This window comes from Clytia hemisphaerica, unplaced genomic scaffold (genome assembly GCF_902728285.1).
Source record: "Clytia hemisphaerica strain Z4C2 unplaced genomic scaffold, Clytia hemisphaerica genome assembly, whole genome shotgun sequence".
NCBI lineage: Eukaryota > Metazoa > Cnidaria > Hydrozoa > Leptothecata > Clytiidae > Clytia > Clytia hemisphaerica.
The window spans coordinates 222,402-246,158 of NW_027104628.1; the positions used below are offsets into that span (position 1 = coordinate 222,402).

At 35.3% G+C, this 23,757-nt stretch overlaps 1 protein-coding gene across 1 annotated transcript; it reads right to left on the reverse strand.

Moving 5' to 3' along the window:
• Positions 1-427: 427 nt before the first annotated feature.
• Positions 428-22,291, reverse strand: LOC136824705 (chromosome transmission fidelity protein 18 homolog). Its single transcript, XM_067080688.1, has 21 exons — positions 22,100-22,291; positions 21,232-21,432; positions 19,318-19,598; positions 18,891-18,971; positions 18,627-18,664; positions 18,332-18,431; positions 17,251-17,472; positions 16,700-16,732; positions 15,787-15,884; positions 14,678-14,801; positions 14,203-14,248; positions 13,194-13,281; positions 12,426-12,519; positions 11,453-11,551; positions 10,210-10,459; positions 9,062-9,285; positions 8,086-8,235; positions 6,908-7,038; positions 5,272-5,406; positions 2,794-2,981; positions 428-664 (listed from the first exon to the last, which is right to left on the reverse strand). Exons 1-21 carry the CDS (start codon positions 22,224-22,226, stop codon positions 540-542), a joined length of 2,835 nt encoding a protein of 944 aa, XP_066936789.1. The 5' UTR covers positions 22,227-22,291; the 3' UTR covers positions 428-539.
• Positions 22,292-23,757: the final 1,466 nt, after the last annotated feature.

The window sequence follows — 23,757 nt, forward strand, 5'->3', positions numbered from 1 at the left end:
GCGATTCAGCAAGCTAAGCTACAACGAATTGTAAACAAAAAGACTCCTCAAAATGTTCGAGTGTGCAAGAATTTGTATCTCAAGACTCTGGTTTAATAGAACTTTCAGAAGTTTCGACACACTGATAAAAAAAATTCGATTCCATGTCATACCAAGTACTATATATCATCCCTTTTCCCACCTTTCCATATTTCTAATAGGCAATAAAATTACGTAATGTTTTCTACAGTAACACCCCGGTGCCAGAAGCTGTAATTTTGTTCGTGCTTAAATTTGTCACTACTTGCAAAAACCAAGGTGTTTCCGTTAAAAAAGCTTACTTCATACATCGATGTCTCACAACCCCGGTGGAAGTTCTTCCCACAGTAAGAGCGATGAAAATTGTTCCAAGGTAAAAAAAATCCAGTGGGGCTGAATTGTATGGTATTTTCCCAACGGGTACGAAATTTTAGCCAAATTTTCCAATGGGTAGGGGTCCCACCGGGTCTGTGATACCGGGGTTTCATCATAAATATCATTAAAAGTGGCTTCTTCATCGTTCAAAAGAAATCTTTCACTTTCACTTTTCGTCGAACAGCATTCGTATAACCTTCATTGAAACGAAATCGTATGGTTTTACTGAGCAACGAATTTTCTTCTTTTTCTTTCCCCGCGCCTTGTCCACCTACAAGTAAAAACAAAATTCGTCAAGCAACCAATTCAGAAAATACTTCTACAGTAGAGTCTTATGTAAAGTTTATAAAGTATTGTTAAGTGAAGAGACCATGAAAGTTGTTCGAGTTAAGGAGACAGTCGAATTACGATGTAAGGTTTATAAGAGATTGTTAAGTGAAGAGACCATGAAAGTTGTTCGAGTTAAGGAGACAGTCGAATTACGATGTAAGGTTTATAAGAGATTGTTAAGTGAAGAGACCATGAAAGTTGTTCGAGTTAAGGAGACAGTCGAATTACGATGTAAGGTTTATAAGAGATTGTTAAGTGAAGAGACCATGAAAGTTGTTCGAGTTAAGGAGACAGTCGAATTACGATGTAAGGTTTATAAGAGATTGTTAAGTGAAGAGACCATGAAAGTTGTTCGAGTTAAGGAGACAGTCGAATTACGATGTAAGGTTTATAAAGTATTGTTAAGTGAAGAGACCATGAAAGTTGTTCGAGTTAAGGAGACAGTCGAATTACGATGTAAGGTTTATACCCAGCTGGCACACACGTTGTTTCAACGTTCACCTAACGTTAAATAGACGTTGTGAACGTTAGATAAACGTTGAAACAACGTTGTGTGCCAGCTGGGTAAGAGATTGTTAACTGAAGAGCCCATAAAAGTTGTTCCAGTTAAAGGTTTTATCGTTTGCTTACTTAATTTACAAGCTTTTTCACATTCGATTGACACGGATGTGGAGCAAGATGAGAAGAAAGAGGGAAAGAAAAACATTTTTTGTTTATATCAGCACAATGTAAAAATAGGCAGACACTGTCCTGATATGAAACAGGAACACTTATGTAAAAATAAAACCTTTAAGGAAATTTCGAGTTACGGAGTGAGGTTTATAAGGCATAGTTAAGTGAAGAGACCATAAAAGTTGTTCGAGTTAAGGTGACATTCGAGTTAAAGAGACTCAAATGTACTTGCAAAGATGCAATAAAACATAGTTTTCGAGTGAGTGTAAATTTGCATACACTAATCATACCAAAATGCCCTCCTCGTCTATATATTAATAACCGTAGTCTGTATGTCTGTTTGTTTTTGTGTGTCACTTTCGTTTTCGCAAGCAATATATTTTTTGTTCTCGATAAGTTTGTTAGCAAAATTTGATAAGCAAAAGGAGAATGTGAGAATTAGTCCACCTCTTTCTTCACATAAAATCATTCGAGTCGTCGTTACTGTTAAAAAGTGTGGCCGTCATTTTACATATTTAATTTGTAAGCAATTTAGAATTGTCTTATTATTTTTTTAATATGATAAAAACAAAGAGATGCACTATTCTTTGTGACTGTCCCGCTTTTTCCTGAAGAATTGTCATTTCTACATTTCACTCCTCTACCATACCATGACACACAATTTTTTCAAATTATCGAGAACTGAACGGCGTAATTGACGCAAACGAAGCGAGAAAAATATCTACACTGGATTTAAAAAAATGCATCCTGTCAGATGTGAATTATATCGGGGTATCTGGTAAATTTTGGACCCTGACAGAAAGAAAATCAAAAAAACAAAGTAGAAGCAAAATTGAAAAAAAATTGATAATTTCCACCCTGAAAATTGTCAAAAATGACCAAAAGTCGACCCTGTCAGATGAAATCTTGAAAATTAGTAAATTAAAGACCCTGTCAGATATCTTCAGATCCTAAAAAAGGGACCCTTACCAGCGGCACGTCCCCGTACCCATATTTGCCTAAGTGCCCCCCCCCAGGCGGGGACACTACACAATCAAAATATGGTTAAGAGATGAGACATCCGGGGGAGGGCTAGAGTCATACTTTGAAGAGATTCCTTTTTTTATCCAAAGGACTTTTAGTGCGTTCAGCTACAGCTTAACCGGCGTGCGACGCCAGGTACCGGCTAGTTGAGTTTAAAACCCGAAGGGCTAGAGAGCAAGAAAAGTTAAAGCTTTCAGACTTGCGCCACTTCTGACCCGCAAAACCAAGGACGGTAAAAGTGCTGATTCACCGTCGTCCTCAGCTGGTCAGGATCTAGTCAAGTTAGAACCTTACCGTCTCCGTCGCAGAAAAACACACATACATAAACTCGCTGATGCCGGTACAAAGAATAGAAATGGAAATGAAAGGACGCACCTTGACCTTTGACGGGCGTTTTAATCACCCGCCCGAAGAAATCTAGTTGCGTCGATTCTTTCTCGATTTTCTTCGGGATTAATTTTTGACGTTTGACGATAGTTTGAGCAGAAACTTGAGGTTTTTTCGCCTGCTGTTGTTGTTGTGATTCTGTTCCTTTTGCGGTTTTACTTTGAAAGTTTGGTTGCCTAAACAGATAAATAAGAAACATGAGTCAGGGTGATATTCTTATTTTAAACAAAAGAAATTAGCTTTCGTACATGGTGTAAAGGACTACTACATACACTACACTGTGTATTGTCAGGCAATATATTATTGAGAATATATTGGTGAGTGTCAGCATAATATATTGAAAAGGTGTCCACAATATATTGTCAGCTCGATTTGCAATATTCCAACAATATGGGGGGATTTTTAGAGTAAGAAAAGTCCTTTTTATAATAGAGTACCTATCGTTTACTTCGTACATTACGGTCCGCAAACCATATTGTTGAATATTGTTCGTCAGTTTATTGTGTAGTCTAAGTAGCCCTTAAGATCAAGAACCGCACAAACGTCTCTCAAACCCTTGATATTTGAGTAAAAAGCAGTCAGCCTGTGGTAGGGAAGAAATAGCCAGCTTCTCAAAAAAACCCTCTGAAAACAGGTACAAATAAATATTCTCGTTTCTTCTCATCGATCGAATCAGTATGTAAACCCAGCTTATACCAACAAATAATCTTATTTTAATTACCTTTGTTAGATGAGTAATTCAAATTAGTACTAGTAATCGTATAGTTTGGAGTGCAATTAACGATTAATCACGAGTAACAAAGGAGAAAATAGTAATTTGCACGAGTCCTTCGGACTCGTGCAAATTACGATATTTTCTCCTTTGTTACGAGTGATTAATCGTTAATTGCACGATAAAACATACGATTCCGAGGTAATCGTCAGTAAATAGTTTTGAAAAAGAATCTTTTTCTAAGTTTTATATTTTTGTAAACATTCGAAAACCTCCTTTTTTTCTTTTGTTTAAAAAGAAAACATTGCAGTGTAATTTTTCTTTGTTTTCAATTAAAAGAAGCTATTGTAACGTAAAATTTCTTTGTTTTTTATTACCAGTGAATACCCCTTAAAACCACATACCCCTTAAAACCCACAATGTTGCATTTTTGGCTTTCATAACTACCAGATTTAACTTTATGTGGTATGTTTCACTTTTTTACAACCTCTTATAAATGTTCTTTCATAAAATACCAAATTTTAAGGATTTTAAAGATGCTAAAGTATCTTAAAATTCGAAGTTATTCAAAATTTTATCAAAAACCCCTTCAAAAAATCAGGTTTTTTGGACCTAGAAATTACACAATTGAATTTAAGGTCATAAAACTTTTAGATACCTATACTTATGGTAGGTATGAAAGAATCATTTTCATCTTCGTGAATAGACCCCAACGAAAATGACAGGCCCTTAAAATTCTACTTTAAAGCACACTTTTATGGTGATGATCAATAAATCTGAAAATCGACTTTCTCAAAACCTGGTCATGTTGCATACCAAAATGTCACAAATTTGATGGAGATTTAGAAAAACATTTAGAACCATTGGTCAAAAATGAAGCGAATGAAGGTTTTGGCCTTTCGTAGCCGTTTTTGACGAAAAAACCACACACAATTGCATTATGGGCATGAAATCCTGAAAAATGAAAATATTGTTGTGGGAATGAATTTCTAGCAAGTCTTTGAACCATTGAATCACGAAGAAACACCAAATTTGTATCCATCAGCTTGAGTATCCCGTTAGCAAGGGTCGGACTTTGTGGTTTTTAGCCTTATTTTTGTAGGTTTTAAGGGGTATTTTGATTTTAACACATATTTTTGAGATCATTTAGGTACTAAATGGTATATTCATAACATTAGTAACTTTACAGTGAATCACTGTTCAAAATTTGAGGTCAAAAGAACTTTTTTGTAAAAAGTTATTCGAGAAAAACCATTTTGTAGGTTTTAAGGGGTAAATAGCTAAAACTGCACTTTTTCACTTCCTCGTGAAAAACTGAAAACTGTTTTCTACAAAACATCACTGCTAGGGAAGACAATCATAGACAACGTACTTTCAACACAAAAAGTTTCAGCCTTACACTCCAACTAAACAATGAGATAGAGGGTACCACTTTTTATTGTGGGTTTTAAGGGGTATCTACTGGTATATAGTAAAAAAAAGTCTGACACAGGACTTGGGAGAGAAAAGAATAAGGGGACAAAAGTGTCCCCCCGCCGAAGAGTGCAAAAAGTGGTAATAGTGCAATTAACGATTAATCGCACTCCTCTAAACCAATCAGATTCGAGTAATTTTGCACGGCTGACGATTACTCTTTGTAATTGGAATCTTTCTCCGTTTCGAAAATTTTTTTGGTTTCTTGAAGATCGAATTAGAGAGAGGTAATTGTATATAGAAATTCGTGATTCGAATTAGGGAGAATTCACTGTACTTACTCCAATGCATTAGCATTCCTTTCATGTTTTCGCATTTTTTCGAGATCGATTTCTCTTGCGATGAGTTGTTTAGTAGCGTATGGGAGATGTTTATGTTGAGGCATGTTACTGTACGCAATCAACTCTTCAATATTCCTGCAAAATATAAATGGATCAAAATGGAGTTTAGTTTTTCGTATTTAAAGGTTTTATTTTTAAACAAGAGTGATATCGTTTACTTACTGATCAATTTTAATTCACAAGCTTTTTTACATTGGATTGACACATAGTATGTGGAGCAAGATTGGTCAGAAAGAGGTAAAGAAAAACATATTTTTGCTTATATCAGCCTGACAATAGGCAGACACTGCCCTGATATGAAATATGTGTCTGATATGAAACGGGAACACTTATGTAAAAATAAAACCTTTAATAATAGTACAACTGCTGATGTGTCAGAATCCGTCTTTGAAAATTGTAATAAGTACCAACCACTTAGCCTATACTAGACGTCACCCGCGTTTTTTACGCAAATTAACGTCTATTCCACTTTGCGACTTTTTCGAATGTTTTGAGCCCAGATTCTCGGGCTCCAAACATTCGATTTTTTGACGTCACTTTTAACTTTCCAAACTCCTGCAGTAGCAAAATAATCGAATTTGCGTCAAAACACTTGAAAGGCTTCTATTTTTTGAAAATCGTCAAAGTGGAACTCACTAAGAAACGAGATGAAAAATCCCGGTTTTTGGTTAGGTGCTCGCTACCAACCACTGAGCTTTATATATCAACCTCGGAGGCAGTCTCTCAATCCCGACCAGCCAAAATCTTTGATCAGAGTTTTAAGTGGTACTTAATAATAGCACGACTAATAAATAGCAATGTAAAGGCATCTAGATCTGCATATCCTCCAATAATCGTGAAGTAACGCCGTCGGACGGTAGGCAGGTAAAAGAAAAACACCGAGAAAAGTTGGCGAATAAATTTTAGGCCAGGGTTTAAAAAGGCCACTTCTCATCTGTCATCAGACAGCAAAACAACGTCTAAAGTCCAAAACGTCGTTAATATAACGTAATATAGATGTATGTTAGCTGACGTGTTCCCTTCTTTCATTTCAACCATCTTTTTTATTTTACTCTGTGATAATTGTCTAAAATTGGTGAAAATCTCAAAGAAATTGACTTTCATTATCCAACTTTGAGAAGAAACTCTTTATTGAAGAAATCACCGTTTAATTACCTTAAGGGAAGAAATTTTCGCGAGAATTTAATTTCGCGGTTGGTCAAATTATTTTTTTTCGCGGGAATTTAATTTCGCGGTTCATCAATTTTCGAAAAATTCGCGGGAATTTAATTTCGCGGTTGCAAGATATTTTTGACCAAAAACGTTATTAAATAAGCAAAAAGCCTGTTTTAAGGCTTGAAATAGTACGAATTTGGGGGAATGCGTGAAATAAATCAAATTTCGCGGGAATTTAATTTCGCGGATTGACGATTTTGTAAAATTTCGCGGGAATTTAATTTCGGGGTTTTACGCAAAATCCGCGAAAACCGCGAAATTTTGTTCCCACGAAAATTTCTTCCCTTAAGGTATTTAGACTTTTTAACGTGAAAAGGGTTTGTCATCATTTTAGTGAAGAATATGTTTACTCAAGTCTTACGGTTCAAGAATGTATGTATATTGTCCATCCTGGTTTCTCTCTTGTCGAAAAGTCAGATTGTAAGAAATCATGGTTTCTACGAGCGATACGAACATTCGCTTCTCCATCTCACTATACAGTTTGGTATTGACCTAAAATGAAAGTGAAAGTAAAACCACTTTACAATGTTGGCCAAAGTTGACAGAGTATACAGTTGAGTCTCTTTTACTCGAACCTCGCCCAGCTGGCACCCAACGTTGTTTCAACGTTCATTTAACGTCCACAACGTCAATATAACGTTAGATGAGCGTTAAAACAACGTTGTGTACCAGCTGGGCAATAACTCGAATTTCTCCTGAACTCGAACAGGTTTCTCGTCCCTTCAAATAACATTGCCTTGTAAATCTTACTCTATATCTCCAACATACTTGTGTTCCCTGTGTCATACAGGGAGACTCCCCTGTATAAATTTTGTTGGGTTCAATATTTCTGAAACTTGCAGTTCTAAAGTTAATAATTGTTTCATTCTTGATTTTTGAAGGGTAAAAGGCAGCTGTGATGGCTAACATCAGGCATTTTATGCGCAAAGAAGAATTTGAATTAATTTCAAATGATGTATAAAGATTCGAACAAATCAGGTTCCATTTCAAAGAAAGAGTTACTGTATTGACGGAGGACCTTGATTTAGACAAACTTATCATAAGTGTACTAGAGTTCCTTCAACCACACCTTTATAGCAACCACAAAGCGCCCTCCTAACGCCCAATAGCGCCTTCCACTCTCCACTGAACAGTAACTTAACAATTGCTGTCCAGCCTTCCTGAACTTTAGTGTTATTTTGGCAGCGATCGGCAACGGGACATCAGGGTTGTAAGTATCCTCATATTTATAGTTAGTATTGTAGAGCGTTGTTATTGTTAAACAATCTGAATGTATTGTAACTGCATTGTCGCACATCACTGTCTGTAGATAAGATTAGGTTCTGCTCCCCTAGGTTCTAAGCCCGTCCCTTTTGTAGTCCGGTCTCACTCACCCACTGGGTTTTATTTGAGAGGTCTGGTCATCCCCTTAGATAGGCTCCAGTATATAAGGGTTAAATACCAGTGGGCTAATTAGTACATTAAACGAAAACCATACTTGGAGAATTGTAATAAAGCTCTGAAAACTATAAAAACAACAGTCGATATACAATAACTTACCGGCCGTAAATTCGGAGCGGTCATCAAGAAAAGATACGGAACAAGTTCCAAAAGCGTCGGACGTCCTAAACAATGACGTCGAACATACGGCGACATGCCGGACAACATCAATTGCAATGTTTGTTTGTTGGTCTGCGTTTTCACAAAGTTCTATGACGAAAGAGTGGCGAAAGTTTGATTGGGGGTTTCTTAATTTCAGTCCATTTAAGATGCAGTTAGAATTTTGTAATTTAGCCTCGCTTAGTACAAAATGCTTTTAAATACAGATGAATGTCCTCCACAAGCAAATGAAATGAAATGCCTTCAAAAGGATCGAAAAATGAAGATATGAGAAAAGTATCCCTCGCAAATTTAACTCGAATGTACCTCCTTAACTCGAACAAGTTTTCTAGTACCTTACCCTATACTTCGAAATTACTTGAGCAAAATTGTGTTCTCCGTACGTGTTTGAGTTATAGAGAGTGTACCTCCTCTGATTCGTATAGACCTTTTTCAAAGAGGACGTCCTGTTGAATAATTATGCAGTCCAGCCATAAAAACAATGATAGAGCCATGCATAATTACTGTATCTGTACTGTATATTGTAATAATTATGCATGGTTTTATCATTGTTTTTCTGCTGGACTACATAATTATTCAACAGGGTGGCCTCTTTGAAAAAAGGTCTAATTGAAGAGTCAATGATTCAAAGTAATTTATCATCTCTCATTACTTGTACCATGGAGTCTCCATAACTCGAACACCTACGTTGAACACAAGGAAATTTCGAGTTATGGAAAAAAGTTGATAAGGCATTTTTAACTGAAGGGGCCTTAAAACTTTTTCTAGTTAAGGAGACATTCGAGTTATGGAGGTCCGATTTAAATAGACTCCACTGTGCTTCTAAAACAATTGTTTTATCGGTCGCATTAAATTAGAGATCTGGCAAAAATAAGTGCAAGTATATAATCAAATCAAAAACATGACAAATACATACCTCATATGACACGTTCGAATATTGTAATTTGAAGGGTGTGGCTTTGGCGAAGAACATATGGAAAGCTACTGGTAAAAACACTGAATATTTCCTCAGTACGAAGCTCTGATCGTGTTGCACCCGTTCCTGGACCAGATCGGCGAAACAGAGCCAATCCCCTCCTTTAGTTATGCTCTCTAAGTATGGATCTTTGGTTTTGCAATGCAGATACTGGTCAAATAATCCTACAAAAATAAAACCATTAAACAAGACAATATACTATAGAGTCAGGAATAGATACATTCGATGACATTAAGACTGGAGTCGTTAGTAATGTGTATAATACAGCAATATTATTTTTTGCATATTTTCTACTACGTCTGATTTTGCCGTCTAGCTTGCTAGACAATAGGTTTGAAGCAAACAAAGGTTTGAAACAAAAAACTCTCGATTTTCCATCTTGATAATCTAAAGGCTCTGACCATAGTGAATTTTTCATAATTGCCGTGTTTAAAATGTGTTTTCTGACTGATGTAACCAACAAAACTATGGCATGTTATACATTTTCTGTTAGACAAACTATTCCTGAATCTGAAAATTCACAAATTGCATTAAAAAATTTGATGAAGAAGAAAATGAAGACTTTTGTGAGGAAGAGTATTTCAACTTTGAAGAGCTTAGTTTCGGCGAAGAAAAAAACTTTTGGAAAAATTTTGCGGACAGTGTAAAGAAATTTTGAAATTTCAAAAAAGTTAATTACCCATTAAAACTAAGCATTTTTTGTAAAAGAGGGTGATGCAACATATTATTAACGTCTTTTTAAAGTTCATAACGTCATTTTTGGAATTAAATTCTAAATTACTCTTAAGGGATTCGATTAAAAAGCAATTTATAAAGGCAATTCTTTGTTAAAAGTGTTAAGGAACATGAAATATAACTTTTATGTTCAAATACCAAAATCAATTTTTGGACTATGGTCAGAGCCCTTAAGCGTCGCTCACGGGCGGCCCTTGAAAAAACAATTATTTATCACCGTCTTCACTATTAAAGGTAAGGGATGAACTTTTCAGCCATAAGATTTCATAAATCAAGGGGAAAACAAACACTATATCCCCAATTTCTAGCGTAATGACGTGGCAAAGAGTATAAATAAAAAAATTACCGCTAACCTTGCATAGTCTTTTCATAATCAGTATTTCCCGACACTGTGTGTAGCATGTGATGAAAGCGTGCACTCGCCCCAGTTTTCACGTTCACACCTCTATTGTTCATGTCACCAATCAACTTCTTGCGGTTGACACGTGGTAATTGGAAGACCCCCTGGATGATGGTACGAACACCTTTTTTCATATCTTTTTGACCGACATCCAGCTTTTTTATATCGTCTTGTTTGAGTTCTTTTCCTTGCTGTTTGACGAACTGGAAATTTAAGAAAAAGAGCATGTGTAGAAAATATGTTGGGCTTAAGTGTATACACGTTTTCTTTATAAGAAAATACAAAATTTTTGAAGTCTTCGGATGTTCTTAGCATGTTCTTATTTTCACCATTTTGTGATTTTCAATCTTATAAAAGCAACTCAATTTTTGAAGAAGAAAAAAACAGCACAATAACATAGACAAACTTAGACTTGTAAACAAGTCTGTAATTACTCTGGCTATAAGAACTATACAATAATAATAATAAAAAGTAAACTATAAATGTACGTGCAAAAGGAGAATTACAGACTTGAAGCTTCTTCCACGCCTTTTTTTTCTTCAGCTAAAATCATAAGCTCAGACATACAGATTTCTGTATGTCAGGTGCGTACGTGTTTGCGTTTATTTTTCTTTCTTTTAATTGTGTTTTAACAATTGTTCTTTTATTTCTATGTTCCTAAGTTCAATGCTACTATGAAATAAAATTTAGTCAAAAAAGTTGGATGGTTTCTCAAAAATCTAAAAAAAGTTGAAAAATTAAACAACGTTTTTTGAGGGAAGAAGCTTCTAGTCGTTGAAATTCAAAAAAGACACGCAACATCACTTTTTCGATTCTTTTTCTTTTGAGCTTGAATTTTTAGATAGAGTCTGTTTTCAACGGCTATTACTAGTCTAAGACAAACTCAAATCAATGACCTTTATATATCCCTGGACCAAGCTACTCAATGCCGGCAAAACAAAATATTATCATCGGAGTTTTTTTGAAATTGGTACCCGCGAAGAGAGCGCTAGATCTCGTTTCGCTTGTACACTAATGATGTAGCGCCGTTTGTTGTTAGGCAAAGGAAACACTACAATGGCTTCTTTGCGGTACCAACTTTCAAAAAAACTTTGATCAAAGATGGCAGGGATATATAAAGGTCAGTGGCTCAGATCCTTTTCATCGCCCAATAGAAACCCTATAGACATGATTTAACAAAAAAACACACAATTAACCTGTAAAGTGTTCAAACAGGAACGAATATCATTTTCCGTTTTTTCAGCAAGCAATAATAATGATCCCATGTCGATGATCATTTCTTCCGTTTGCGATATCTAAGTAAAGGTTGATGATGTTTGAAAAATTGGTGAGTCAAAAAATGGCTGATAAATCAGGATAAATTCATTCGTATAGACGAATGAATTTATGTATGAAGTCCTACGGTGATGAGGAATTGGTGAGGGGTACAGGTTTAGTAAGCTGGAAATACTTAATCAAGAACTTGTACGTAGGCCGTTTGAGATGGATTGTACTTTTTTCTAACTGAAGCAAAGTAAAATAATTATGGTAGCTACTAACACGACCAGCCTTTTTAGGATAGCACTGTTTGCCCTAATTCAGGGAGGGTGCTTAATTTATGGTTTTTATAACTTTTTTAACCTAGTTGTAACTACCAGCTTTCAAGCAATCGAGCGCTTTCTTTGTTTTCACGCAGTATCTTCTTTATCTGGCGATATATTTGAATTTCGCGTTCGTGTGACAAGTAGGCTTTATTTCCATCCAAGACATTTCCTTTGGGGCTTCAAACTCAATGACTGGCAGGCCTTAAATGGGCTCTTCCAGAAAAAAATTGAATATGGGGGGGGGGGGAGGGTGGAGGATATAACATTTTTTGGAAAATTACTCCCCAGACAACAGATCTCACCCCCACCCCTCGGTCAAGCATCAGTTGACCCCCCGGATATTCAAAATCACCCCTAATCAGAGCAAATTTGCCCCTAAAACAAGGCAAATTTTGCAGATTTTTTAATACCCCCAGACAAAATATCCAATATATCCTCCCACCCCCCCTCCCCGACAAATATCCAATATATCCTCCACCCCTCCCCCCCCCATGGAAGAGCCCAATTAACAATTACGGGCAATTGTATTGTTTACATAATAAATTCAGCATACCAAATAGAGGTAACATAGGAATAAAACAGATACCATTAGAAGACGGTTAGCCAACCGACTTGCAAGCGTGGATGGGAAGTTAAGAACGAATGAAGCCTGTCGTAATTGCCGAAGCGCTGGAACATACCTATCGAAAAAAATGAGCAATGAGTGAAAAGCTTGAGAACTCTAAAATAGGATCTAAAATTGAAGATGAATATTTAAAAAAGTCTAAATATCATTGGGCTATTCCATTAAAAATCCATACAAGGGGGTAGACGAACCTTTTCAAGTCAAAACAAAATTCTTGGAAATGTGAGGATACCCCATGGAAAATGGCAAAATTTGCAAAGAAACCCTCGGAAAAATTTAATTTTATACTTTAGAGTGAAGGTGGTCGAACTAAAACATGTCTTTTACCCCCTGGAAATTTTAGAATAACTTTTTACCCCCCTGGAAAATGAAAAAAACATTCTTTTAGACCTCCTGGAAATTTTTCTAAGGTTACCCCCTGGAAATGTTCGTCCACCCCCCCCCCCCTGTATGGAGATAAAATGGAATGGCCCATTTTCATAATTGAAAATTTAACAACACGCACGACTCTCATTATATTACAGTTGACTCTTCGAGGTCAACACATAAATGAATTCTATTCGAATTACGGAGAGATTCAAATTATAGAAAGTATGTAATAAGAGCTCTCCTTGACGGTTAATTAGCTCGAGTTATATAAAGATCCGAGTAATAAGTTCAAATTAGCGTGAGTCAACTGCACTTTTAATTAATCCGACATTTCAAATTTGTGAGACATAATTAACTTACAGATCATTACAAATACAAATGATTGGTCGATTCAAAATAAAGTCTCTCTTTTTCTTCTTTTTTCCTTTGGCACCTTTCCGGTTACCGGCTAAAATGAATGAAAACAAAGTAACTAAATAGAAAAGAAAGAGCACTACTACTAGATGACTGCGATGTCTTCCCGGGGGGAGGGGCACTCGATTCAAAAACGACCATACGTGCAGCCCAAAATTAGGCCTTCGAAAGCGGACCCTTAAAGTGCAGATAAAATTTTGGAAAATTTGAGAACATTTGGGCGAACATTTTCTTGAAAATCTTTGACCAATTTCAGGCAAAATATGGTCAAATTTTCCAAACCCTTAGAATGCATTTTTTCTCACTTTTGCTAATTTCGACCCTTACCGCGCACTTTGGGAAGCTCGGAAAATATACCCTTAAGGGCCGCACGTATGGTAGGTCATATACCTTGAGTGCCCCCCCTCGGGATGTCTCGATGTTTAGTCCGTCAGGGGGGACACAAATCAAAACAACAAAAGGATCAAACATCAGAGAATGGAACATTCTTTGCGAAAGACGGTTACACAAACTCTGATACAGTGGAGTCTTCATAGCTCGAACCTCTGTAACTGGCATGTCTCCTTAAGGGCTCTGACCATAGTCGAAAAGTTGATTTTAGTATTTGAACAGTTAATTTTTTCATTGCAATTCGTAAATTTTCAGACTCAAGGATAATTGGCCTAACAGAAAATGTATAACATGCCACAGTTTTGTGTGCTACATCAAGCAGAAATTTTTACGTGGCAAATACTAAAATCTCACTATGGTCAGAGCCCTTAACTCTTGTCTCTTCAGCTAATAATGCCTTACCTTACTCCATAACTTGAAATTTCCACAATTCGAAATTTGTGATCCACGTGGGTGTTCGAGCTATGGAGACTCCACTGTAGTTTGAAAAAGGGCCAACAACCGAAAGTGTTCTACTGAAAAAGTTGTTATTTATTAAGAACAAAGTGGTATAAAGATCACCTACAGTTATCAGTTGTCTTGCAGAGTTCTGTTAGAATATTGATTGCAGCCTAAAATGAAGTGTATTATGTATCTGGAAATCTCTACAGCTACGGTTAAAGTGGCGAGGGAAATGGCGAGTAAAGCAAGTAATGGCGGGTGAAAGCAAGTTCGATATTTGACGTACGGCATTTTGTCGACTTTGCTTATACGGTGTTTTGGTGTTTTTCCCGTACAGAGCAAAGTAGACAACGACATGTCGCCTTTGGTGACGACCCGCACGGGCAGCCCCGCAACCGTAGCCGTAGAATATCTCCGATACATAATCTCTCTACTAAGTTATCTCTTAGGGTGATTCTGCCTAAAAGTCAAAATGATGGGATAAACCTAGTTATAAAGCCTTGACAAATTCTATCACACCATGATAAATTAAAAGAGAAGATTAGAAAAAAGGCATGATAGAGAAAGAGATTGTTGGAAAGATAATCAAAAGAACATACAGCGGGAGCTCCATCAATTTCATCAATGATCAAACAATTTGGTTTCTTGTGACTAGTGACTGTAGCTTTCATTTGAACCGATGATTCGATTCGATTGCGAAATATCTCTGTTGAACGATCGTCACTGAAAATGGACATTCAAAAAAATGGAAATATTTTTCTGTATAGAGTTAAGTATTTCAAACATCCAATGAAAGAAGTTTAGGGTCTGATTTTGTTTCTTATTTGACTCGAACGGCCACATAGGGCCGTTAGCAAGGTGACCTTGCGGTGCCCTAGATTCAAAAGGGTCAAAGCAAGGATCGGATATAAAGTAAAACTTCAAGCTGTTTCCAAACTCACAGATGGTGGATTGGGCTTTTCTAGAAATAGTCCGTGCCCCCCTGTTGAGGATATCGGATATCCAGGTTATCTGATATTCCGATGGCGGATTGGCGGCCGCCCACGCTAAAGCTCTAAAGGAGCGGGCCAATTTCCCATCGGAGAGGAATGATAGTCGGCCTTTGATGTGCCTCACCCCCAGTCGGGTTCAACAGCCCTTGTACGTAAACCTATAAATATTTCGGTTGGACCCGCCAATCCCCGAAAACGAGGGCTGGGTTACCAGACCTCCCGTTACAAAATTCTTTGACGCAGTCCTTCCAGATGTTGAAAATTTTCCCGACCTTCAGAGCTTTAGCGTGTCGGATGAAAATTTCACCATCTGGGTGCCAGATAAATATCCAGGGGGTTAAAGATTTTTGTTCAAAAATGGATATCCAGGGGGTTAAATATCTAAAAGGGAGCGGATATCCAGGGGTAAAGTGTCTTTTCAAGTAAAAAAATACGATATCCAGGGGTAAGCATCTTTATAAGAGAGGATATCCAGGGGGTTGAGCATATTTTTAAGAGTGGATATCCAGGGGGTTTTTACTAATAAAGTAGGATATCCAGGGGGTTCGATACTTCGAAAAATCAATATCCTCAGTTGAGCATATTTTTAAGCCCATTGCATTGTTTTGTATGTAAAAAAAACAATAGAACTTTTTAGTTGACCATCAGAGCTTTTTTAAACTTCTTAACTTATGCCGTTCGTATCCAAACAATGAACACAAGACACTGCTACATACCTGGCATTCATTTCAATGACGTTATATCCAGCATGTTTCGAAATGACATGCGCTAATGTCGTCTTACCAAGCCCTGGGTTTCCACAGAGCAAAGCAATCTGAAAGAAAAATGTTCAATTGCTTTACTATCGGTGTAAATAATCACAGTTATTAGGACGATCCTGCCGATGCACCGAACTGTCCGGTGCCCAGTGCCGAAAAGTATCATCAAATTGCTTTACTATCGGTACATTCCTAATTCCTACTTTGTAAGGAGTATGACCCATCCCCCAATGGGGAAGGCTCATATGATCAATATCAAACTTTGAGCGTGCGCCACGATCGCTTCTTTATAATCGAAGTATCTACCTTAAAGGCTCTGACCATAGTCGGAAAATTTGATTTTAGTATTTGAACATAAAAGTTATATTTCAGGTTCTTTAACACTTTTAACAAAGAATTGCCTTTATAAATTACTTTTTAATCAAATCCCTTAAGAGTAATTAAGAATTTAATTGCACAAATGACGTTATGAACTTTAAAAAGACGTTAATAATATGTTGCATCACCTTCTTTTATAAAAAGTGCTAAGTTTTAATGGGTAATTAACCTTTTTGTTTCGAAGTTTTTTCAAACTGTCCGCAAAGAATTGAACTGTTTTAAATTTTTCGGAAAATTTTTCTAAATTAATGCATCAAAAGTTATGGCTGTTTTCTATGAAAAATTGGGATGGAAAATTGGTCAAAAAGCACTATTTTCAAGTTTTTGAAGCAAATAAGCTTTTAGAAAAATTTTCCGAAAAAATAACTTTAGTTCTATAAAAGATACACCTATATATGTATAAATATGGTATTATATCAGGGGTGGTCAAAGCAAATTTTTCAGAAAATGAGCTAGAATGCTAAACAACCCTGACCCGAAAAATGGAATGTACCTTCATTTTCGGTCTTCCCTTTTTATCATGAACCTAAAATGGAAAAGAAAAATAGGAAAATCATTTTGGTTTTCTACTGGTTATAATAGAAACACTTAGGTTAAGAAGAGACAAAGGCTTTATACGAGGTAGTAAGGAAAAGAGCAGTTAATGAAGAAAATTCGGCAGTTGGCATTAAGATAAAAATCATTTGCATGGGTCACAATTAAAAAGTCTCATTCTATTTTAAGTGATGTTATAAAATTTTCGAGGAAAGCCATTTAATTGATTCACAAGAACTGGCAAATATTTGAAGGATGATGCAAAGAATGCCAGACTCTAAATAAGGCTCTAGATGGTGAAACACGTTTTTTTATAAGATCCAAAATCTTTGAAGCCTTTGGATGTTTTGAGTTTTCAAAATGTTCTAACATGTAATTATTTCCACCATTTTAAGAGTATTTTTGTCCATTTTCCTATGAAACAAAACCTTAACTTGTTCTTAATATTCTGGTTTATTAGTTTGTTCTAAAAAAAACGTGTAAAAGGAAGGCAAGGAATAAAATTAATACCAGCTCCTCTTCCAAAATAGCTTGTCTACTTGCAAACGTTGATTTAGTGAAATCTCTCCGTTTAAACTTGCCGCCATCTTGTTTCTTGAATCCACCATCTTTATTTTGAAATTTGTTATTGTTGTTGTTATTGGTGAAACGTTTTGTATTGATTGCTTTCCCTTCGTGAAAAACAACGTTATCCCAGAGCTTCAACCATTTCAATAAAAGTCGGTTTGTTCCCTAAACAATAGAGAGGGAGTTTAGTCTAAAGAATCCTACATTTGCAAAAAATAGACAAAAAGAACGACAGGTTACGCAATCCACAGCCCCAAACCGGATAGTTTGTCCACCCCATGTTTTGATCCTCTTTGTTCATTACAAAGATTAACTACACATGGTTTAGAGAACGACAAATTGCGCATGGGTGTTATAATGAAGGATTCTTTACAGGAGCAGACTGAGAAGTGCTTTTGTGAGATAATCAGATCCTTTAAAATATTTGGCTAAAAGATATCTTGTGTTCACCGAACCACCTCATATTTTCCGCCTCTAAAATGTTTTATTGAGGGATTAATTTTGAAAATTCAATATTCAAAAGTGATATTGTAGGTTTCGATTGTGTAAAGACCAATTTTTAATAATTTTGAAACCAAACATTTCCAGTCAAGTTTCCAAAACAAGCAATAGGCCGGAGGTGAAAATCTTAGCTTGTGAATTTCTTTGTGAATGGTTAAAATCAAAATTCCTCTTTGACATGTTTAGTTTACTAACTAAAAGATTTGAGTAAAAACAAATCATTAGCTATAACAAGTCGACAAGGCACACTTAAGTCTGAATGAAGTCCATCATTTTTTAAAGATTTATTTCCATTGTTATTCTATTTTCGATATAGTCTTATACAGGTCAATTGTCTAAGAAAGGAGGCATGCCTCTATGCTGACAAAGCAGAATAAACAATGGAATTTCTAAAAATCTGTGCTTGTGCTGCACTGAAAGGGGATAAAGTGTTAATTTTCTTGGGTAAGCAAATGGTAGTAGATTCGTTAAATGGTGTTTCTTAATTAAGTATAATTATTTAAAAAATCAGAACGATACTTACATCATCACTTAGAAGTTCAGTGTATTTATGAGGGGAATATTTATCCACCCATAAAGCCAGGTCTTTTGTCCCTCTTATGTCAGGAACACGACGATCAGAACTAAAAAGTAAAATGAATTTCATAACATTGAACGAAGTGAACCTCGCAATATATGGTGAACTTGGTGAATTTGATTGCTCGTTGTTGTCAGGGCCCAAAAATGCACACAAAAACTTTTCCCAAAAATACTCTTTAATCCTCGACAGATAATCATAATTGTATAATTATTTGTCAACATATGAAAATCAATGTTACCTGTTAATGGCACGGCGCTGGATTAAATTCTGATGTCTCTAAAATTTAAAAATACAACAGAAAGTTAAACTTTGCAGGAAAAATCTATATTAAAAATTAATCAAATCATGAACTGATCTATAATAAAGAGTTGACTCAATATCTATCAAACTCAAGAGTTTCATTGGTGCTCTGGCACCAATCTTCAGTGAAATCATCAAATCAAAATGTTAAAATTCAGGATTTTGAAGGCTTTCTCAGATGCTATAAAGGTAAAATGTCAACCTTTTCATTGACTTCTGAGAGCAGATCTTCAAATGGAACGGAGAGCAAATTCAACCGACCATCTGTATCACGAAATGTGACCTGAAATAAAAATGAACATTTATTCTTAAAATTTTACCAACATTTTAACTAAAATTACACAAACTATACAGTCTTACCGCTTAGCAATCCTAATCATCAACAAACCCAAAAGGCTGTAAACGCAAAGGCATTGAAATGAGAATGTTGTTATTTTAAATTTAGCAACTACAGTGCTAAAAGCAAAGAGCTGTACACAAATTTACACTAGAAATTAGCCAAGATTCTTTAAAATTTTGCAGCATTTTTAAACAGAGCCTCATTTTGTACTTTGTAATGAGGGAAAACTGTCTGGAATGGCAATACACTGAACGCTGTTGCAAACTGAAAAAATAAAAATAAGGCATACCTTTGACTTTTCGTGTTCAGTATCAGGTGACAATTTCAAGAAAACCCGATCACCTTCTGTATTTGTTACATTCACCATGTCATACCCAAGTAAAGGTCTACGAAAAACACGTTGTCTTGTATTATTGTATTGCTGTTCATCAAAATCATCTGCATCATCCTCTATATTGCCTTGTAATCTTTGTCTCAATTCTGATAATTCTTTTGAAGCTTGACTTTGAGGTGTTATTGTTTCTGATGGTGGTGATGGTTCATCAAATTTCAACTTTTTTGTACATTTTTCTAATAATCAAAAGGTAAGGAGAAGAAATGTATAACCAAGTGCTTAAAAGTGGCACCATCCATTTAGAGTTGCTTTCGTCAGGGAGGAGTAACTTTCATAGCCTCCTACCAGGGAACTCTTCTGATCTGCAAGCTTTAGTTTAAATCATGCTAGCTGGCTTAAAATGTAATGTAAAAATGTCACGTTGCAGTATTCTGACTTACAAATATAAATTATAATTCTAGGATGAACAAGTGATACTTTTATGGACCTACCTGGTTATGCATTTAACACATATATAATTGATATCTACGTGAGCTTGACCATTAAACAATCATTCAGAACACAAATAGTGACGATCTATTAAAATTAGTCGTTTGTTTCTTATAAAAAAAACGCTTGGAAACCAAAATTTCATGCTCTTGAAATATTCTTTCATATTCAAGACTTCGTGAGCAAAAAAAACATATATCTCATAAAAAAATTGAGTAATTTGGCTAAGAACATTGATGTATGCTTATTAATAGTGATTCTTATAGATAAAAATGCGTTTTTTGAGCTGAAAAAATATTTTTTTACAAAAATCTGCTTGAGCCATCTTTTACCTAATTTCATGCAAAAAACCCTTTTTTTAGCCGTTTTTTAGCTGAAATTTACCCAAAAATCTTTTTTCGAAAAATCAAGCTCCATCACATTCGAGGGTTTATAGTTATGCATCTTTGTGCAAAAAATCATAAAGAATGAAAGAGCCAATCTCGAGAAAAGCTTATACCTAAGTAATTTATAATGTGCTTATAAAAAAATATCGAATTCGGCCAGTTTTTCTATAAAAACACGCAAAGCAACCAAAATTGCATGGCTAACACAGATATTCTTCAAAAGTAAGCCCTCATGAGCAAAAAAAAACATATATCTCATAAAAAAATTGAGTAATTTGACTAAGAACATTGCCAAGCAACCAAAATTTCATATCTAGACCTACTTTCATGCAAAAAATCAGAAAAAATTAATGATCCAATTTTTCACAAAGTCTGAAAAACCCGTATTTTAGCCGTTTTTTGGCCCAAATTTGCCCAAAATTTGTTTTTTTGAAAATCGAGCTCCGTCACATTTTGGCCACCATCATTTTGCACCTTTATACCAAAAATCAAAAGATTCCTATGATTCAATCCTGAGAAAAGTTGGTAACAGACAAACAAACGAACGAACGAACGGACGGACGGACGAACAAACACAGGTTAACTTATAGGACCTCCACCCCACCGGGGTAGGTCCAAAAATGTGCAATCTGGTTGCTATGAAAGTTAACCCTGATTGACAGCAGTATCTTAAATCTTAATATCAAACATTTGGTTGTGTTATAAAAGAGAGCTTTCCATCATGTTTACGTGCTTCCGCCATTCTCTTTTCTGTTAAAATTTCTACCTCTCCAATTATTAAAATAGAATATTTTTAAATGGTTCTTGATAAAAATATATACCAAAATCATAATTAGTAGCTTTCAACAATACCCTGTAAATTGTGGTAACAGAGACCTTTTTCCATTAACAAAGAGGCATATATCAATTTGAAAATATTAAATGATCATCTGTTAGGCAAAATTCAAATGGTACTTATTTTTGAAAGAAATAGGATTTTTAATTTAATAAATACCTTTCATTGGTGAATTATTTTCTTTGATGCTGGCCCCTTTTGATGATTCTTTTTTCTTATCTTCTTCGTCACTGTACATTAATTCATCATCATCTGATTCCAAGAAGGTGGAAGTTCTCTTCAAACTGCCTTTCAAAAGTGATCGGTCAAGTTCATTTGCAGTTTTGGTTGTCTTGTTTTCAACAGTGAAATCAACCTTATCTGTTTGAAGAAACATTAAAAAAATCGAGTTACTTATTCTTTTTTTGATGTTTTTTTTCATGACATTGAATGTAGAAAAAATTTCCAAGAGCTTTCTAAAAGAGGCCCCCCAGCGGTAAGTCTGGTCACTGTATAATGCAATTTTTTGTCTTTTTAAATCTCACGATCGCAAAAATCAGCAAAAAAAAATGGATAATCACACATCCTTTTGAAAAAGTCCAAATCATGCATCACGGCTAAAAAATCTTTCAAATGACAATCACGATTTGCCTTCTGATCTCGCAATCACGAAAAAATAATTTCCAAATCACGTAATCACGCTAGAAAAAGTCCCAAACAGCCCTTATGATAACCGCTTGGGGGCCTCTTAAAATGGTTGTTTCTCAAAAAGTGAGTTTGAAGGTCATACTCAGTACGGTTTGTAAGACACACACTCTGTTAGTTATAAGAATAAATTCTTACATCAGCCAGTTTCAATGAAGGTTGGTCGGCCATAATAACCTTTTCGACTGTAGCTACCAATTGCCACACAGGCAATTTTTGTCTGTTTATCACGACCCTAAACCCCAAACTAAGTGTCAAAAAGATTGAATCTTGTTTTAGGGGGATAATTAAGTAATCAAATGGTAAGCATGTCTACCGTAAAAAGGGTGTATATTTGACTTACCATTCTTTTTCTTTGTTGTATTTTCATTTTCAAATTCCTCCATCATTTCAAATTCATCTTGAAAACGATTCTCATACAAATCGTAATCATCCTGGTCTAAAAAATCTTCAGGATCAGGATAATCCATAGTTTTTCTGTTTATCTTTGTATAATTTGAATTTATAAAGTTTCAATCTTGATAATCTTCCTATAAGAAAATTAGGCAGTAAGTATTAGAAATGATATAGATTATAAAACTTTTCATTAATTTCCAAGAAAACCATTATCTATTGTATGTATGCTAACAGAAAACGGAATATCATATGGTTCAACCCCCCATTTAGTGCAAATGTTAAAACCAATGTTGCAAAAAGATCTCTTTACTTTTTGTCGTGAAAAACTTTCCAAAGACTTCACAAACTTTTTAACAGAAATAACCTCAAAGTTAGTTACAGCCGTATGTTAATGGCTCAAAAAAATGTAACCTCTGTCTCACAGAAAAATTTCATATAATTATGTCAGAACTCGATCTCGTTAACAAAAGATCTGAACTTATTTCTAAATGTCGTCATAACAACAAATTTATTCCAAAAAACTTTGAATCGATCCCCCCGGACAAATCATAAATTTTCTTTTCAATACTTTTTTAATGCTTTCGTCATTGTTTTTATTTCCTAGTTTTATTGCACTAATTATCCAGTTTTTTAACTTTTTACGTCGAATTTCAGATTTTTCAATCATTGTTAATTTAGGTTTATTCTGGTTTATTTGGGTTTAATTGCTATTTTAATGAAAGGTACTTTTTCATTGGTCAGCGATAATTGGGAAACTTTGTGATGACGTCATCATACATATGATTAGTGTAAAAACACGAAACTCAGAGTAATGTACTTTACTTAGTTTTTTTTCAAATGGAAGATGACTTTTAAAAATATTGATACATGGCTCTGGTTTCTTGAACTGATTGAGCACTCTATGACATTGTTTTGCCACATTTGTGTATGCTATGAAGCACTTCCTATAAACCACATTTCACGCACGTGACTCCTCAAACAATTTTAAGTACCAGCCTAGACTAAAACTCCTACATTAGAATTAGAAACTAGACATTGAAATTTTTTGTCTTCTTATACTTACTATGCTTGCTATATCATCTAGGAAAGAAACGGTACAAAAATGCGAACCTAATCATTTCTTTGATTTTTTTCATTGCATACACAAACTCGCAAAATGTTCCTAGTGGACAGTCTTTGGATAACAAAATATTTGGCGTTTCCACAAATCAGTATAGCCCTAGCCCTTCATATAATAAAGTATAAGGGAAATCGTATTTGGATGTACGGGAAACGCATATTTGTACCCAATGCTGAATGCAAGCATCTAAGCTAAAGTCCCTCTTCGTGTACTTTTTCGCTAATGATTGACAGATTAAAGTAACATAACAAATATAACAAATAAAACGATTCTAAATTTTTAGTTTTTCTTTTATATCTCCATATATGTTTACCAATCCACTCAGCAGGGGAGTCTTCATTTATACATCAATGTCAATGATAATGATGCTGTAAGCACCAGGTTAAACATGCAGTAATTAGACAGTTAGTCACACTAGGAAATCTAGCTTTCAGAAAAAACAACATCAGTCATCTACAGGATACATTTCAACAACAAGGATGAGA